Below are 19,319 nucleotides of genomic sequence, written 5' to 3'. Positions count from 1 at the left end.
GGTGCAGGTGGGATGTTTTTGAGACACATTAGGTAGGCGAGATTGAGATGGTTTGGACATGTGCAGAGGAGGGACATGGGGTATAACGGTAGGAGAATGCTGAGGATGGAGTCACCAGGATGGAGGAAAAGAGGAAGGCCAAGGAGGAGGTTAATGGATGTAGTAAAGGAAGACATGCAGGTAGTTGGTTTGAAAGAGGCAGATGTAGAGGACAGGGGGGTATGGAGACGGATGATCCGCTGTAGCGACCCCTAATGGGAGAAGCCGAAAGAAGAAAAAGGAGACGTAGAAGAAGCAGAAGCAGTGATGAAAAGTATCAGAGAAAAAACACACATGCTGTTTACTTGTGTTTAAGTAATCGTTTACTGCCAACACATTATTGTGATGTCAGTGGGGCACAAAATGACCTAATTGTGGAATTGTACCTTAAATAAAATGAATGTAGAAATACGGGAACATATGTAACTTTTTTTTGTAAAAAGAACCTCCGTGAACTTCAGCAGTCCAGGTCACCACTGGTTGCTCCTGGTGCTTTCTACTTTTGTGTGTGTTCAGTGTGGTGACTTTCAGTGAGGTGATACAGATAAAATAATATATCAAGACCATAATATAATTCCAGGCAGTGGATTTTTTTTATAATGTATTTCTAATCCCACTCATGTTAAACAGTGCTTTATGTTGGCTATCTCCTGCTACTCTATAAATAGTTAGAGGTCTGTTGGTCTGACACTCTGCTCTGCCTGGCACTTGACTGTGCGGATCCGCTGACAGCATGAAGCCACGCTTTCTGTCTGCGCTGCAGCGCAACGACGCCGCCGAGGTGGACGAAATCTTCCGCACCAGCAACTTTGATATAGACACCGTGTTCGACGTGGAGGACAGAGGAAGAGTTCTTGCGTCCTATAAACAAGGTAACTTCTGTCTTTTTTCTTGTTCCCTTCCCTCCTTTTTTTTTTTTTTTTTTTTTTTTGAGACACGAGCAATGACCGAGTGCTGCCACAAGATGGCGACACCGTGCTGTAATTAAACACTGTTCCAGTGGTTTTACTTGGCACCTCCTTCAGGGGCTGCAAGTTGTTTTCAACAAGCATAAACGTATGCAATGTTGTCATGAACAACAAAACCAAAAAAAGCTAAGAAAATTACAGGCCCCTTGCAATAAAGCTAATCAAACTAGGAGTACTTTTATAGACTAAAACTAGGTCAAAAATACATTTTCTATCCGAGTACAACATTATTCAAATATGGGCCATAATACAGTATTTAGGCTATTAAGTAGATTCATGGCGATTTCCAGAACATGTTTAGGTTTTTATATTTGCCAGGATTAGGCCTATGGGCTACATTGCCAGCTACTGCACTTCCTTGTTTGTCACATGTGACTGGTCTTTGACACCTGCTCCTTTTCATCTTGATTAGCACTTGTATCTATAGCTTTAACCTTCATCACACTCATTGTCTCTTGTGTGTCCTCCATCGTAGTTGTTTTTGTCTACAGACTTAGACTTATAGTTCAGGTTTGGTTGTTCTTTACTGTCTCTTGATTTTTCTTTTAAATCAACATCGTCTGCTCTTGCATGTAACTGTTTACATGTGACTGAGGTTTGGATGAAACCTTTTCAATTCTTTCATTTACCCTTTTATCTTTAACCTAATAATTAAATATAGCAACTATGGTAATGGTGGGTTTGCTTCTTTAAGAATCACTGAAAACCTATAAAAAATATAACAATTATGTTCATAAAACTGTTGGTAAATCACTAAACATTTAGAATGACACCAAACTCCTAAGGGACCTGCATTATTGAGAAACTCTGTGTCACAAGTAATGAATTTGAGAAGTGTTGAATCCCACACAGTTCACATGAACTACTGTTCTAAACACGATTCAGAAAGCGGTGACTATTAATTTCAGGCTTGTGTGGTCTAAAGAAGTAAGTTGTGCTGAAAGAAGGACAAGGCTTGTTAATGTTTTGAAAAAATTAAAAAAGTGCTCTTGTAAAAGAATTGCTGGAGAACATTAGAGAGAAGGACTCATCTATTTCTATCTAACCAGGTGCTTGTTATAGCTCACTTCCAGCAGGTGTGCCTCAGAGCAACATTTAACCTCCAGAACTGATCAAGAATGCAGCTACGTGACTTGTTTTCAACCGTCCTGAAATCTCCCATGTCTACGACTCCCTCCACTGGCTTCCTGTTGCTGCCTGCCTGCATGAGATTTAAAACACTGAGGAGAACTCACGAAGCCACAGCCCACTTACCTCAAAGCACGTACTACACCTTGTGTTGATCCACGCTCCCTTGGATCCTTTACCACTACTTGACAGGCACCTGGGTGGTGGAATCAACTTCTCCTTTATGTCATTCGCAGTCTTCAAACAATGTCTACAGGCTTCAAAATTCATTTCAATTAGCACTTAAATAAAAAAAAATGCAGGATGTATTTATTAATAAAGATTTTTCTTTAAGTTTCTCTTGATGTGGAAGCTCAAATGTTATGAGGAAGAAACCTTGAGAGGAACCAGACTTAAAAGAGGAACCCATCCTCATTTGGGTGACATCAAGACTGTGATTATAGTCTTTAAACAATACAGAACACTGGAGAGTGAGAACTAACATGAGCACTGGAGTGTAAGATTATGAGTAATGTTCTTTCTACAGTCTTATACAGTTATTTAAGGTTGTGGAACCAGGAGCTACTGAGCAACTCATAAAATAGCTCAACATTTGAGATCATCAAAAATCCAATATCAGCTTCTCCGTGCCAGAGCCTTTAAACACTTAAAGAGGTCCAATGTCCAAACACTACATGAAGTGGAATCCAATTGGCACTGGTACATCTCTAGATGGTAGATAAATAATATTAGACTATCAATTAAAGTGTTCAGCTGACATTTATTGATGCTGTTTCAGAGTGGAATTAATGTAATTATTTGTGACTGTAGGTTAAAAAATGAATCCCACCACAAACACAGCATTTGTTGCTCATTTTCATAGTAAAAATATACCCTACAGCATGAGAAACTGCAAAACGGAGATGATTAAAGACACGAGTGTATGTGACGATCCTTTCTGCAGCATGATATGACATTGATTATGATATAATCGATGTTAGCGTGCATTGATTATTCCACGTTCACTTCAAAACAAAAGAATAAATAATTTAATCAAATTTTCTCTGAATTTTAAAAAAAATATTCTCCTACTTCTGCTGTTAATTAAACTGGGATCAAAGATATATTTAATATATTTTGATAAATCTCAGTAGTCAAATATTTAAAAACTCTTGTTCTCTTGTGTATCATGTCTCTGTTTATTAGTTCTACCACCCATACCTCCTTACAGTGTTCTTCAATTTTGTGTTTTCCTTTTTCACTGGATTCTTTACCACAGGCTACTGGCTACCAGAGCATAAGCTGGAGTCCTCCTGGGCAATGGGCATTCACATATGCATGATGAACAATGCGGTGGAGAGTGCCTTAGTGCTTCTGCAGAGAGGAGCAGCGGTGAATAAAAAGCCCAATGGAAAAACACCGCTTCATGTGGCTTGTGAAGTATCTCATGCTGACTGTGTGAGTCTGCTGCTCAACTGGGGGGCAAAGATCAACAGCGTTTCTCTGAGTGGACACACCCCATTGCATTACTGCATCAAGGAAGAGTCAGTGGAATGTGCCAGACAGCTAATACTCAAAGGTTTGAAAATCCCAACATCCAGAACTCTTGATTCAAGTTTAATGTATATAAATTTAACAGTTAATGGAAAATTTTGACATTTGAGTGCTGATATAATTAAGATTGGAGTACCACTACTGATGCATTAGAGAGCCAATTGCCTTTAGCTCTCAAAGTCCAATTCTCCTCGACCTCTAGCCTGTTTTTAAAGAATTTTGTAGTTTTTATATGAAAGGTTCATAATTTTCAGATGAACTATTTCTAATTTGGGCCATGTGCTCCTGGTAATATCTGGACAGTGGTAAGCATGATGAATGAACATTGCAACAGATGGCCTACATTCAAGAAATTTGAAGTACAAAGTGACCGTTATGCAAAGTATATATAATAAAATGGGCAAAACATTACAGCTGATTCCCATCACATCCCTTTTACTACAGGAGCAGACATAAATAAGCCTAGCCAGAACCATGATGAAGATACTCCATTACATATAGCCGCACGCCTCGGTATCCCTGGGCTGGTTGGCCTTTACGCTTCGTACGGTGCTAAGGTGAATGCTCCCAATGCCCTTTTGGAGACCCCTTTAATCACTGCAGCATTCTGGGCGATGGATTCCCGTGAACAGACTTATAGTGAGCAGCACCATCTTGTCTGCCGCATGCTTTTGGATTATGGGGCCAAACCAAACCTCCAGGAAGAAGACAAAAAAACAGCGCTGCACAAAGCCTCATGGAACTGCGACGAAGCGCTAATGGAGATTTTGCTCGATGCTGGGGCCGATCCCACGATCATGGACATGAACGGCGCTGGAGCCCTTCAGTATGTGCTAAATGCGATACGGATGAGACCTTACTGTGTGCCATATCGCTGCTTCCAGCTCCTGCTTAACCACGGAGCAGCCAGAGTCTACCCAAAACACTTCCACAAGGTTACACAGTTACAGTACCTTTTGCTTATTTACCAGTATATTTTCTTCCTTATTATTTGGTTGACTAACACTTTGTGTATTCTGTTCCTAAGGTGCTGCAGATTTGCCATGATGATCCCAAGACAGTGGAGGTGATGGCAAATTCCTACGAGCATCTCACAAGTACCACAAAATGGAAGAATGCTATTCCTGAGACAACATACAAGGTGTGTCAGTGAGGCCTTAAATGTTTGGAAGAGGTGGAGAAGGCGAAGGAGTTCAGGTACCTGGGGTCAACAGTGAAAAGTAGAGAGTGTGTTAGTGAAGTGAAGAAAAGTGTGCAGACAGGGTGGAGTGGGTGGAGAAGAATGACAGGAGTGATTTGTGATAGAAAGGTATCTGCAAGAATGAAAGGAAAAGTTTCTAAGATAGTGGACTGACAAAAACACAGGAGGTAGAGGTGGAGGTTGGAGTTGAAGATGCTGCAATTTTCATTAGGAGTGAAATGAGTTTATTAGAGGGACTGTGCAGGTGGGACGTTTTTGAGACACATGAGGGAGGTGAGATTGAGATGGTTTGGACATGTGCAGAGGAGGGACATGGGGTATAACGGTAGGAGAATGCTGAGGATGGAGCCAACAGGAAGGAGGAAAAGAGAAGGTTTATGGATGTGGTGAGGGAAGACATGCATGTAGTTGGTTTGAAAGAGGCAGATGTGGAGGACAAAATGATTTGGAGACAGATGATCTGCTGTGGTGTCCCCCCAACAAAAGAAGTCATCGTCCCCATCTATCACTTTTAAGCATTCTGTTTTTCTTCTCAACAGAGGATTTGCCATTTATAAAGGTTTTCTTGTAATCTTTGGAAGCTGAACCATTTAACCATCCAAATGAATTATAAATAACAATTTTAAAGCAGGTTTGCACTAATATTTGAACAATATCTTCTTCTTCTTCTTTCGGCTTCTCCTGTTAGGGATCGCCACAGCGGATCATCCGTCTCCAAACCCTACATCTGCCTCTTTCAACCCAACTACCTGCATGTCTTCCTTCACCACATCCATAAACTTCTTCCTTGGTCTTCCTCTTTTCCTCCTTCCTGGTAGCTCCATCCTCAGCATTCTTTTACCGATATACCCCAATGTCCCTCCTCTGCACATGTCCAAACCATCTCAATCTCGCCTCCCTCACCTTGTCTCCAAAACGTCCTACATGCGCTGTCCCTCTAATAAACTCATTTCTAATCCTGTCCATCTTCGTCACTCCCAACGAAAACCTCAACATCTTCAGCTCTGCTACCTCCAGCTCCACCTCCTGTCTTTTACTCAATGCCACTGTCTCTAATATTTGAACAATATACATGCACATATACAGTATACTCATTATCAGTAATGAACTTTAAATTTCTCTCCTTCTTACATTAAGAGCCACAGGATGTTTTATGACTCGTTGTTTGCTGCCTGCACCAGTCCACGCTCTCTGCAACACCTGTCCAGATGTGCCATCCGCACGGCGATGTCTTGCCGCTGTCATACGGGTATTAAACAACTCCGACTGCCTCCACCGATCAAGCGATACATACTGCTTGAACCAATGGGAATTATATACTAGAGACTGCATTGGCCCAAAGGTGAATTTCCAATGTGCCAATCTCAAACTCTGTCCACATGAATTCCTTGTGGGATATAAGTGCTCTCAGGAAAATGCTTAGACTTTGCACAGCTAGTCAAACGTTTTACCAAGAACCTACATTAACATTAACAAATAACAGGGTGAGGTGAAATACCCAAGAATTGGCAAGTCTAGGTGTGATGTGTATATCTGAGGTGTGAATCTATCTATCTATCACTATATTTATGTATGTATGTATGTATGTGTGTGTGTGTGTGTGTGTGTGTGTGTGTGTGTGTGTGTGTGTGTGTGTGTGTGTGTGTGTGTGTGTGCAGTGGTGGGAAGTAATGGAGTACAAATACTTCGTTAGTGTACTTAAGTAGATTTTTCTGGTATCAGTATTTTACTCCACTATTTATTTTTCAGACAACTTTTTACTTTTACTCATTACATTTTTACACAAATATCCGTACTTTTTACTTCTTACATTTTCAAAACAGACTCGTTACTTTAGTTTTAATCCATTGATTTGGTGAAATATTATTTTTTAATTTTCACTGCGTGCCGATTTCAGCCGAACAACCGATTTCCTGTTACTGCGCTTTTTTTTTAATCCGCTGGTGTATAAAGTCCTGACTCTCACTCACCACAGAAATCAGTAAGAAGTTTGGGGTTAATGTGGATGAGACAGAGGGAGTCAGTGATGTAAACATGACTGAGAACAGACACATTCCTGATCATCATCATCTTTTCTCTGCTTGTGTTCTATATGTGGATCTTCAGCCTGGACACATTCATTAGGTAACAACATTTTTATTTAGTTTCATATATATATATACAGTGAGGAAAATAAGTATTTGAACACGCTGCTATTTTGCAAGTTCTCCCACTTAGAAATCATGGAGGGGCCTGAAATTGTCATCGTAGGTGCATGTCCACTGTGAGAGACATAATCTAAAAAAAAATAAATCCAGAAATCACAATGTATGATTTTGTAACTATTTATTTGTACGATACAGCTGCAAATAAGTATTTATGAACACCTTAGAAAGTCAATGTTAATATTTGGTACAGGAGCCTTTGTTTGCAATTACAGAGGTCAAACGTTTCCTGTAGTTTTTCACCAGGTTTGCACACACTGCAGGAGGGATTTTGGCCCACTCCTCCACACAGATCTTCTCGAGATCAGTCAGGTTTCTGGCCTGTCGCTAAGAAACACGGAGTTTGAGTTCCTCCAAAGATTCTCTATTGGGTTTAGGTCTGGAGACTGGCTAGGCCACGCCAGAACCTTGATATGCTTCTTACAGAGCCACTCCTTGGTTATCCTGGCTGTGTGCTTCGGGTCATTGTCATGTTGGAAGACCCAGCCTCGACCCATCTTCAATGCTCTAACTGAGGGAAGGAGGTTGTTCCCCAAAACCCCGCAATACATGGCCCCGGTCATCCTCTCCTTAATACAGTGCAGTCGCCCTGTCCCATGTGCAGAAAAACACCCCCAAAGCATGATGCTACCACCCCCATGCTTCACAGTAGGGATGGTGTTCTTGGGATGGTACTCATCATTCTTCTTCCTCCAAACACGTTTAGTGGAATTATGACCCAAAAGTTCTATTTTGGTCTCATCTGACCACATGACTTTCTCCCATGACTCCTCTGGATCATCCAAATGGTCATTGGCAAACTTAAGATGTGCCTGGACATGTGCTGGTTTAAGCAGGGGAACCTTCTGTGCCATGCATGATTTCAAACCATGACGTCTTAGTGTATTACCCACAGTAACCTTGGAAACGGTGGTCCTAGCTCTTTTCAGGTCATTGACCAGCTCCTCCCGTGTAGTTCTGGGCTGATTTCTCACCTACCTTAGGATCATTGAGACCCCACGAGGTGAGATCTTGCATGGAGCCCCAGTCCGAGGGAGATTGACAGTTATGTTTAGCTTCTTCCATTTTCTAATGATTGCTCCAACAGTGGACCTTTTTTCACCAATCTGCTTGGCAATTTCCCCGTAGCCCTTTCCAGCCTTGTGGAGGTGTACAATTTTGTCTCTAGTGTTTTTGGACAGCTCTTTGGTCCTGGCCATGTTAGTAGTTGGATTCTTACTGATTGTATGGGGTGGACAGGTGTCTTTATTCAGCTAATGACCTCAAACAGGTGCATCTAATTTAGGATAATTAATGTAGTGGCGGTGGACATTTTAAAGGCAGACTTTTGGGGTCTTTGAGGGTCAGAATTCTAGCTGATAGACAGGTGTTCAAATACTTATTTGCAGCTGTATCATACAAATAAATAGTTTAAAAATCATATATTGTGATTTCTGGAATTTTTTTTTTAGATTATGTCTCTCACAGTGGACATGCACCTACGATGACAATTTCAGACCCCTCCATGATTTCTAAGTGGAAGAAATTGCAAAATAGCAGAGTGTTCAAATACTTATTTTCCTCACTGTGTATATATATATATATATATATATATATATATATATATATATATATATATATATATATATATATATATATATATAAATTTGGCTGTCAAAATTAAAATTATTTTAAACGGCACGAAATGTTTTCCTTTCTTAGATATAAAATAAATAAATTAACTTCAGATAAAAATATTTTTAATCAGTAAACTTTTGTTTTATTTCTGAGTCTCAAATCAAACACCAAAATCCGCCATGATTCTCACAATTTACCCTTCGGTATCACCTCATTAACTGTCCGTGTGGAAACATAGCAAAGGCTCTAAATGATGTCCACATGTCTCTGCACTGATATAGCCTTTATATTTAATCACTGTACATATGCTTCCATATATATCACATATATGTACATATGATACATGTTTAACACCTCCAAGCTGCCAGTTTTGCTCCTGAGCAGGCACTTAACTCACTACTGCTCATTTAGTAAATGAAATCATTAAGAGTCGCTCAGGATAAACACTTCCAACAGGAAGTGGCTATATCTCGATATCTTTGTCTCTGTGTCTCTTTAAGTAAATGTCTCTGTCTCACTGTATATGTCTCTCTCTTGCTGTCTCTCTATTTGTTTCTCACTCTTTCTGAAGCTGTGTCTGTGTCTCTTTGTCTTTGTCTCTGTCTTTGTCTTTCCTGCTCTTTTACATGTCTAACAAAGTTTGGAGTTTTGAAGTAATGCCATTAGTGATCTATGATGAAAGACTTCCCTGGTTTGATTCTTACCTCTAGTTTCATATGAAATATTATAAGAAGTTTTTAAAAATCCGGACAATCAAAGATCATTAAAATTGGTTGCTGGCAAATCATGGTATATCAGTGTTGCAGGTGTTGGAGATGTGGTTCTTGTACCTGAGTCACTTCTCATAGACTTTGAGTTACTGCAAGAATGTACAGGATGGAGAAGTTTTGACCCTCTACCATCATGATCTAAGAGAAAACGCTGGTCTCCTAACTATAGAAAAGCCAAGAGTCCAATAAGCAAAGGCTTGTTTACCTCTCCTGTGTTGGTGTAATGGTCAGTGAAGTGGTCGCTGCTATCTAACTCACCCGGTTCGATTCCTACCCCTTAGCCTTCCTTTAAATTGTTTAAAAAGTTTTTGAAAAGAACCAAAAAAGATCCTAAAAATCAGGTTCTTGCAGGAGATCCTGTGGCTCAATTGGAAGAGCTTTACCTCTAGGTTAAGAGGTTGCCGGTTCAAACCCCGGCCAGGGCTCAAAGTTAAGAGTGTGGAAGGTTCCGGTGGCCGTAGTAAGGAAGGTGTCAGAAATGGCTGTGTGGAAGGTTGGCTGTGGTTTCGGAGGGCGTATCCTGAAGCAGGGGGGCAATATCCGGGCATCTGCCCCCCCGGTGTCTGAGAAGCTGAAAACAGGGGATTATGAAGCAAAAACGTTCAAAAAAGTATCGACTTAGTTTTGCATATATGGGAAAAAATTCTGCCAAAAACCTATCACCCTAACTTTTTCTGAGGCTGTGAAGCAGCAGGTCTTTACAGCCTTTGTTTAGGGTCAACTACCTCATTGCTCACCAGACACTACTTACCCAGTGTGGGGACAAGCCAGATTCGAACCAGCATCCTCTGAGCTCAGAGGCAAGGCTTTTATCACAAAGCCATCAAGTCCCACAACACACCTTCTTTTTTTGGGGGGTTTATCGTTTGTTTCATGCTTCAAAGCAAGAAATTCAGACCAGACAGAAACACAGAGAGCAGGATTCGAACCCTGAACCCCACCAACAGCAAAATACCAGTCTTAACCCACTGAACCATCGGGAAGGACCAGCTGCAACAATTGTTTAGAGCAGGTCTATCTTTTCTTTCAAACCATCAACACAAGAATATAATGCTAAAGACAGACATAGGAAGCAAAACCATGACGTGACTAGCAGGATTCGAACCCTGATTCACACCATTAGCAAGGCACCAGCATTAACCTACTGAACTATCAGGAAGGACAAGCTGGGAAGCTTGTTTAGAGCAGGTCTATCTTTCTTTTTAACCCATAAAAACAAGAATATGAAGATGTAGGAATCAGGAATTTAACCTACCTCATGACTAGCAGACAGAAAGCCAGGTTTGAACCCTGACCACCAACATTAGCAAAGTACCTGTCTTAACACACTAAGCTATCAGAATAACATAGGATGGGAAGCTTGATTAGAGCAGGGCTATCATTCTTTTCAAACCATCAACACAAGAATTTAACGGTAAAGAAAAATGTAGGAAGCGAATACAGATGTAAGTAGCGCCAGTTGAACCCACATTGTAAATAACAGAAAGAAAGCAGGATTCAAACCATGATCCCCACCACCAGCGAGATACCAACCTTAACCTATTGAACCATTGGTGAGGACAGGCTAGGAAGCTTATTTAGAGCAGGTCTATCTTTCTTTTCAACCCATTAAAAACAAAAATATATCGCTAAAGTAAGATGTAGGAAGTGAATCCTGATCGTGACTGGTAGACAGAAACAGGATTCGAACCCTGAACCCCACCAAAAGCAAGAAACCTGATTTAACCCACTGGACCATCAGGGATGACAGGCCAGGAAGGTTGTTTAGAGCAGGTCTATCTACCTTTAAACCATCAACACAAGAACATAAAGCTAAAGAAAGATTTAGGAAGCAGGAACATAACCTACATCGCAACTAGCAGGCAGAAAGCAGGATTCAAACCCTGATCCTCACCATTAGCGAGGCACCAGCCTTAACCCACTGAACCATGGGAGAGATCAGACTGGGAAGCATGTTTAGATGAGGCACAAGCCTTAAACCACTGAGCGACCACTGCTGAAAAGCATGTGTGCTTTTTGGAGGGTTCATACTTTGTTTTATGCCAGTGCAGTAAGAAAGAAGGCATGTAGGACTGGCTTTGAAACCTTATCACCAGCGTGGACTATATTAAGGACCATGTTCAGGCACAAGCCTTAACCCACTGAGCTACCACTGAAGTGCCTTTTTTTTTTTGGTGGAGTTATCTTTCATTAAAGACCAGGAAATCAAGAAATTAATCCAACACAGAAATGACAGAATTGAAATGTTTTCAGAGTGGACAAGGTCCAGAAGTTTTATTTACCAACACAGCAACAACCAGCTTGACCAGGAATCAAACTCTCAAACTCATCCTCGTGGGGACCCTGACGTTAACCCACTAGGCTATCACATCCATCTATCTATCTATCTATCTATCTATCTATCTATCTATCTATCTATCTATCTATCTATCTATCTATCTATCTATCCATCCATCCATCCATCCATCCATCCATCCATCCATCCATCCATCCATCCATCCATCCATCCATCCATCCATCCATCCATCCATCCATCCATCCATCCATCTATCTATCTATCTATCTATCTATCTATCTAATATGTGAGGTCCAGTTAACAGCTAAAACAGGTAGAAGTAATAACTACTTTTTACTTAAGTACATGTCAGAGCCAAAACTTCTTTACTTTCACTTAAGTAAAAAAGTTTAATCAGTACTTCAACTTTTACCCGAGTATTTTAAAATATGAGTATCTGTACTTCTACTTGAGTAAAGGATGTGTGTACTTTTGCCACCTCTGTGTGTGTGTGTGTGTGTGTGTGTGTGTGTGTGTGTGTGTGTGTGTGTGTGTGTGTGTGTGTCTGTGTGTGTGTGTGTGTGTGTGTGTGTGTGTGTGTGTGTGTGTGTGTGTGTTTAAAACGGTTAGGGTTAATACAGGACAAAAAAATATCCAGGTTTATGATTACTAACAGTCTGGAACTGATTAATCAAACAGAAGCACAGTCAATAATGAATAATAATAACCTTAAACCATTTCCTAAAATGTACCATATTTGTTTTATTTTATGTTTAATACATTTGCAGAGTATCAGTGATAAATATGCCATTTATCTAAGTCTCCAAACTCACATTGTACATTTATCAGATTTTAATGAAACAGGTATAAGCCATAGGATTATAGGACAGATTTCAGAAAGTAAATCATATCTGAGAGATTACTTCAAAATAACAGAATAAACATAAGGCTTGCTGCCAGCAAAGCTTTATAGCTGGTACATGAATGGCAAGTGACTTTTAAGGCACTACCAACCCAGAAGTTTAGGAATAATCAGGGGAGTGAGGATGTGCATTAATTCCTGAATAAGCACAATGTAATGCAGCTTAGTTCATTTATATCCACTAGTTCCCATTAGTAAACACTGCTCAGACTGTCACTGACCTCAGCAAGCTCAAGGATTCCGATCAACCATTTACTCTGAGCCGATCCTGTTGTGAGTGTAAATGTGTGTCACCTCCTGCTGCTGACTCTCACTGCTCAGAGGTCAGAGGCCTGAGTGTGTTTGCGTGTGATCTTAGGAGAGAACGTGTAATCGCCAACACAGTGTCATCTGTAAGTAATGACTTTCCTCAGGGCACTTTTTCCAATTCAGAGCAGAAAAAGCAGCTCATAATCCACCATCCTCCCAAAGATACAGACCACTGCAACAGAACAAAGACTGAACAGCATAAAAGATATATAAATACTCTATATTTATGTTGTTATGTAGGCTATGTTGTTGCCACTGGATAAAGGTTTAGTCATAGACGATGGCGTTTTTGAAAACAGCAGCTTGGTGTTGCTATGTGAAAGGTCAGGGAGTGATTACAGAATCGGAGTTAAATAGGATTGTCGTGTGGCCATGTGAGTGTTAGCTACTGGAGGAGAACTGAAGAAACAAATGAAGCCTGACAGAACACAATGTCCAAGGAATGTGGCTGAATTCCAAGACTACACTCCTTAACTCCATATGACAGAATGCTAGCTGTGCTTTTGAAACAGCTGTGAGTGGGAAGGATATGTGAAAGGATGACGAAGCAAAAAGTTTGGAAAAAAATGAACACTATTAATAACAGCAGGTAAAAAATAGCAGGATTTTAATAAAGCTGCTTTCCTCTTTAAACTTTCCACATTTGGTAGTGTTGCATCCTGGAAATAGATCTAATTTGTATCATTAAACAGCATGGAGGCAAATCAATAGATTTTGCTAAATTATTAACAAATAAACCAAAGGAAAAAGCTGCCAGCTGCCATCCGATGTCACATCATTTACTGTGACCTAAATACACTCGTTCCTAGAACCCATTGGGATTTTTTTAGCTAAAAAACGTCAAAAGTCCAGAACAAAGTTCTAAGAAAAGACAACATTTTGTATGCTGTTTGACCCCTCTCGAATGGTTTCTCTGTGTATTTTGTACCAAAAAAAAAAAAAAGTTCAACTAGGGTTCACTCTAACCACAGTTAAAAAAATATAAATGAGCAGAACCTGGGAATTTACCAGGGCTGAATACTTATTACTGCAAAATACACCATATTAACAAAAGTATTGGTTTCCACAGGTGTTTTTCCCCCCACACAATTGGGAGTAATACAATTTTATAGGACCTCCTTGAATGTGGCAGAATTAAATGTTTTCCTTCAGTTCACCACAAACATTATATCTAATAACATTATTTCGGTGGGGGGAATGTTTTTGTTGCTATGGGAACATTCATTTTATTTTTTCCTAATTAAAAAAAAAATATATAATAATTGTACTAACCTGCATTTATAATATATGAACAAAAGTATCTGAACACCTGACTTTTTCAGCCATATGTGACTCACAATATTTACTTGAACTAACAGACCCAAAACTGTTCCTGCACAAATGTATGGTTTACACTGGTTGGTGTGGAAGATCTGCTATAGAGCTCTGTCCTCAACTCTATTGAACATCTTTGGAATGAATTGGACTGCTGACTGCACCCCAGGCCTCCTCACCTCACTTACATCAGTACCTGACTTTACTAAATTTCCAAACGCACACTCTAAAATCTAGTGGAACATCTTCCCAGAAGAGTGGTGCTTATTAGAACAGCAAATGGGGACTAAATGTGGATTTGGATGTTCACATACAATGGTCTTATGGTCAGCTGTCTGCAAACTTTTTTAAATAGTTACAATTATAATATAATTTGATTGTATTGAGAATAAGATATAAACAACCCTCATCACTTCGGTATTATTATTACTTCTGTTTAGACACATAATCCGAATTATATCCATTTCAATTGCAAACAAATAAAAGAAATCAGGTAAAGTTGAAGGGAAAGTCGAACACTACGTGCACGTATACAATTACTGACTGTAACCCATCTGTTGCTGTCCACAATATTTTAATGCCCTTTGCCCTGTACATCTAAAAGAGACCCATGTAAGATCACCACAGAGCAGTTGTTATTGGAGTTATGACATTGAAATGGTAGTGTGCGTCATGCTGGAACTATGGGAAGTACTACAGTGTTAGGGTTTTTAAGCAGTGGGTCCATGTAGTGGCCATTTAATAAAAATAATGCTGATTATTCCCATTTACATTGTGTTTTATTTGTCTTTGTCGTCCTTTAGCCTTCACCAGCAGCATCCAGTGCAACAACAGGCTTCCTCAGGCTTTATCAGCTGTGCGTTCAAAGTATAAAACAAGATCCTGCAGGAGGTAACACCAGGGTAAAAGCCCAAAAACGAACTATTTGTTTGATTACATCATTAACATTTTCAACTATTGACTTCATCTGCTTCAGTTAACCCATACCAGTTAAATGCATACACACACCATGAAACACACAAATAAGAAATCCCAACAGTATTCTCTTCTTTTATTGTATGATTTCAATAAATTCAGTGGAAAAAGAAACGCTACCGTCAAAAAAGCACGGCATGTGCAAAACAGTTAAGTGGTTTACAAAACAGGAAGTAAATCACACTGATGATTTGCCTCGACAGTTACGGTTCCTGGCCTGTGTCACGTCCACAGGACTATAAATAAAGATGGTGAGGTAAAAGTAACAACACGCTGTAGTGCACAAAAAGAAGAAAAGAAAAAAATTAACGTCAGATGCTGACGGCATCCACATCGTACAAAAAGGAAAAACGTGCAGCACGACAAAATAAGCTGAGCATTGGCACGTGGATACAAAGCAAAAAAAATTTTCTGTTAATTTCGTCGCCGGGTTTCAGCATTTACACTGGCTTGAAAACAAACAAACAAACAAAAAACTCATCCCACAGTTTTTGGACAGTATTATAGTAGAATCCTGTTCAGGATGCATATACACACACGGCTTTTAGAATTCCAACACAAAAAAAGCATGGCATATTTTTCTTTATCCTGAGATCATGCAAATAAACAAAACAAATGCTTGTGATGATTGAAAACCATATGGAAGTGAATACAATCTTGTTACTTCAGTGTTACGGTGTTAAAATCCACAAATTTGGTAAAAAGAAAATACAAACTTAGATTATAGAAAGAAATCAGGTTTAAAATATATACAGAATTTGGCCACAGTGACCACGTCAGCCACGACATTTGAAAGACAACATACTGTATATTATTGCATGTTTCTACTGCAGCAATATAAATATTGAACATATTAAACCAGGCCCTTATACTGCATGTTTCTGCTCTCTGACTTGTTTAACACTGCTCATTTGATCACTATTCGGATGTTAGAAAAATAAAGGAACTTGTTTTTTCAGCGTGGTCAAAGCATTACGTCCGTATACTGTTTTTCCGGTTTGTTTTAATTATTATTATTATTATTCTTTTTGCATTGCATACATATACAGCACTCATTACACCTACAACGACATTGTACACTACTCATGGAACTTCTTACATAATATTCACATTCACAGCAAGGCTACGTTCATATTACAAGTGTTATTGCTTAATTTCCTATTTTCCCAGATCGGCTCAGACCGGATCTCCCTGTCTAAGTATTTTTTTTTCTACATGATGTATATCAGTTATCAGCATGAACAGGCTGGATGAATAATTTAATGAATTTAATGAAAAGAAAAACAAAAACAAAAAAACAACTAGTTTTCTTTGGAGGTTTGCAGAAGGAAAGTCTGCGATTCATGACCAGGTTAAAAAAAAAAAAAAAAAAAAGGCCGGAAAAGAGAAGGAAGCAGTGCAATGTGCACTAATGTTGTTATACAAACAAAAACAAAAAAAGACTATTAAAGTTGTATGAATGTGTATCAGAAATCTTGAAAGAATGTTTGTATTCACATAGAAGGACAAAGTACGCTACAGTTCATTTAACCTCAGATATGTACAAATGCAATGGAGAGATCATTCGATTGGGGGTCATCCACCTTGACCTTGATGTTACAACATTTTTATGAGCAAACCTGAACATACTGGATCTTAAAGATCATTTCTCGTTACTGATTGTGCACACATTAGTAACATTAGTAGCTAGCTACACAAATACGATTGCTCAAGATGTCCTTATTTTTCCGAGACGAAGTACCAGAAAATGGATTTGTGTCTTTGGACCGTAGTTGCTTTTGCTTGCAATTTGGTTGCTATAGTAACAGTGCATATACTGAATAATACTTGCTGGTGAATATCATGATCAAAGTTTAAATAAGAACTGTAGACCAAGAAAATTAGCTAGGACTGGTGGGATTGTACGGTCAAGAAAGAACAGAAAGAAGAAAGAAAAAAAAATAACATATGAAATCGGGTTTGAATGATCAAACAGTGCCGAATTCGAGGTTGGATTTTGCCTGCATGCTTGCTGCTCAGAACGATAAGCCAAAACAATAAGATCTGCCCACCAAAAAAACAAAAAAAATACGTTTCTACACATTAAACCTTGTAATGTGAACACAGCCAGAATGGAGTGTTGAACAGAATCTAAAATCTTGTGTACCTTTTGTCAATTCTTACTACCACTGCACACACTGCTTCCATTCCTTATTAAATAATAAAATTACATGCATTTTTTTCTTATAGTATGCAATGCTTGCATAATTTATTTGACTGTATTTGGCCATATATCCACATTTTTATCATCTTGGGAGCTCATGGAAAATATCCTTATAATTTGCCACATTTTCCAGTAGTTCCTACTGGCTGCATTTCACTGTTCAGCTTAAAGCACTTTACTTATTAGAGGTAATACATATTTAATCTAATAATCAATATTTATTCACTGATTTAATCAATTTACATAAAAAATTTCCTTTCTAATTTTGGGAAACCGACTCAAGTACACATACACTCCATAAATAGATTTTTAACATTAAAACTATTTTTACTGTATCATTTAAAAGAATTTCAACAAGTTACAGGGAAATCCCTCTGGGTCTAGAGAGTCTAAAATATCAAAATTTTATTCCTTTTGTTCTTGTCAGTTCTATTGGGGGAGTTGAGTTAGACACAGGATAATTTGGACCCACCTAAAACTTGATTTGAACTTCATATTTTTTTTTGTTAGTCATAATTCTGACTATTGTCCTACACCAATATATATATATATCCCACATTACGGGAGGGGAACATAAGAAATAAAATCCTTATGCCGTTTTTATTTTGTTCATTACACTGAATTTGAAAGGAAATTAGCTTATATACTGAAAATACATGAATAAAGCAATACATATGGTGAAGTTCAAAACAAATGCCCACGCTCATTGTCACACCCTAATGTGAAGCCAGAATTTCAGAGACTAATAATAAATGAAAATGATAGTCTAAGGCATGGTTGCTTATCCCTCAGTTTTTATCCCATTTTAATCCATTATTTCACCCTGCTCTCTGTTCTGGAACACTGTAATCATACTTTCCCAGCTTCTTGGGTTCACTGCTCGGGATGCTCCAGTCATCTGCTTCATTGCTCGTCAGGTAATGTCTTAAGGTTGACTTGTTGAAAACCGGTAGTCTCTCCACAGACTCGGAAGATAATGCCTGGAAGACGTGTAGGCAAGGACAGGGAAGAAGAAGCGCAGAAAACAAAACGATCACTTTTTTTTCATGACAGTCATAATCACACAGGTACACCATTCTATACAACTAGACACAAACTATCTTTATGTGCACTGCTTTCACATTTTTTGTGTAATGATACACACAATTCATGGTTTGGTATGTACCTCAGATTTTAAGTTACGGTTTAGTTACAGCTTAGTTACATTCAGGGCAAGAAATGCAAACCTCCAGCTCCATCTCCAGTCTTTTACTCAATGCCACTGTCTCTAATCCATACAACATCGCAGGTCTCACCACAGTCCTATAAACTTTCCCTTTCATTCTTGCAGATACCCTACTATCACAAATCACTCCTGTCACTCTTCTCCACCCACTCCACCCTGTCTGCACTCTTTTCTTTACTTCTCTAACACACTCTCCATTACTTTGCACTGTTGACCCCAGGTACCTAAACTCCTCCACCTTTTCCAGCTCTTCTCCCTGCAACCACATCACTCCACTGCCCTCCCTCTCATTCACACACATGTACTCTGTCTTACTCCTACTGACTCTCATTCCCCCTCTCTCCAACGCATATCTCCACCTCTCCAGGCTCTTCTCAACCTGCTTCCTACTCTCACCACAAATGACAATATCATCCGCAAACATCATAGTCCAGGGAGACTCCTGTCTGACCTCGTCCGTCAACCTGTCCATCACCACTGCAAACATGAAAGGGCTCAGGGCCGATCCTTGATGCAGTCAAACCTTCACCCTGAACCAGTCTGTCGTACCTACTGCACACTTCACTGCCGTCACACTGTCCTCATACATGTCCTGCACCACCCTCACATACTTCTCTGACACACCTGACTTCCTCA

The 19,319-nt window shown here is 39.3% G+C and overlaps 2 protein-coding genes across 5 annotated transcripts in view; one reads left to right on the top strand and one right to left on the bottom strand.

Moving 5' to 3' along the window:
* Window positions 1–606: 606 nt before the first annotated feature.
* asb4 (ankyrin repeat and SOCS box containing 4) lies at window positions 607–16,224 on the top strand. Of its 4 annotated transcripts, none has more exons than XM_083523770.1 (6): window positions 634–911; window positions 3,394–3,693; window positions 4,113–4,603; window positions 4,696–4,809; window positions 6,007–6,211; window positions 6,845–6,972. In XM_083523770.1, the coding sequence occupies exons 1-5, from the start codon at window positions 773–775 to the stop codon at window positions 6,190–6,192; spliced, it is 1,230 nt and encodes a 409-aa protein (XP_083379896.1). In that variant the 5' UTR covers window positions 634–772; the 3' UTR covers window positions 6,193–6,211; window positions 6,845–6,972. The 4 variants fall into 4 exon arrangements, with proteins under 4 accessions (XP_083379897.1, XP_083379898.1, XP_083379896.1 ...); XM_083523769.1 differs by lacking the exon at window positions 6,845–6,972 and adding an exon at window positions 15,084–16,224 and having other exon boundaries at window positions 639–911; XM_083523771.1 differs by lacking the exons at window positions 6,007–6,211; window positions 6,845–6,972 and adding an exon at window positions 15,084–16,224 and having other exon boundaries at window positions 607–911.
* Window positions 15,317–19,319, bottom strand: part of pdk4 (pyruvate dehydrogenase kinase, isozyme 4) — a 23,723-nt gene continuing 19,720 nt past the window's right edge. The window contains exon 11 of the mRNA XM_083523768.1: window positions 15,317–18,438. Within this exon, the coding sequence (XP_083379894.1) occupies window positions 18,277–18,438 (162 nt within the window). The 3' untranslated portion in view covers window positions 15,317–18,276. The remainder of the gene's footprint in view (window positions 18,439–19,319) is intronic.

This window comes from Silurus aristotelis, assembly GCF_946808225.1.
Source record: "Silurus aristotelis genome assembly, chromosome: 21".
Lineage (NCBI taxonomy): Eukaryota > Metazoa > Chordata > Actinopteri > Siluriformes > Siluridae > Silurus > Silurus aristotelis.
This window is presented reverse-complemented; position numbering and strand designations above follow the sequence as displayed.

Bases quoted from the DNA above. Each gene is read 5' to 3' on its own strand.
- asb4 (XM_083523769.1), top strand. From the start codon at position 773: ATGAAGCCACGCTTTCTGTCTGCGCTGCAGCGCAACGACGCCGCCGAG. The intron at 912-3,393 runs GTAACTTCTGTC...TCTTTACCACAG, and splicing joins TCTTGCGTCCTATAAACAAG to GCTACTGGCTACCAGAGCAT. The intron at 4,810-6,006 runs GTGTGTCAGTGA...TCTTACATTAAG, and splicing joins TTCCTGAGACAACATACAAG to AGCCACAGGATGTTTTATGA.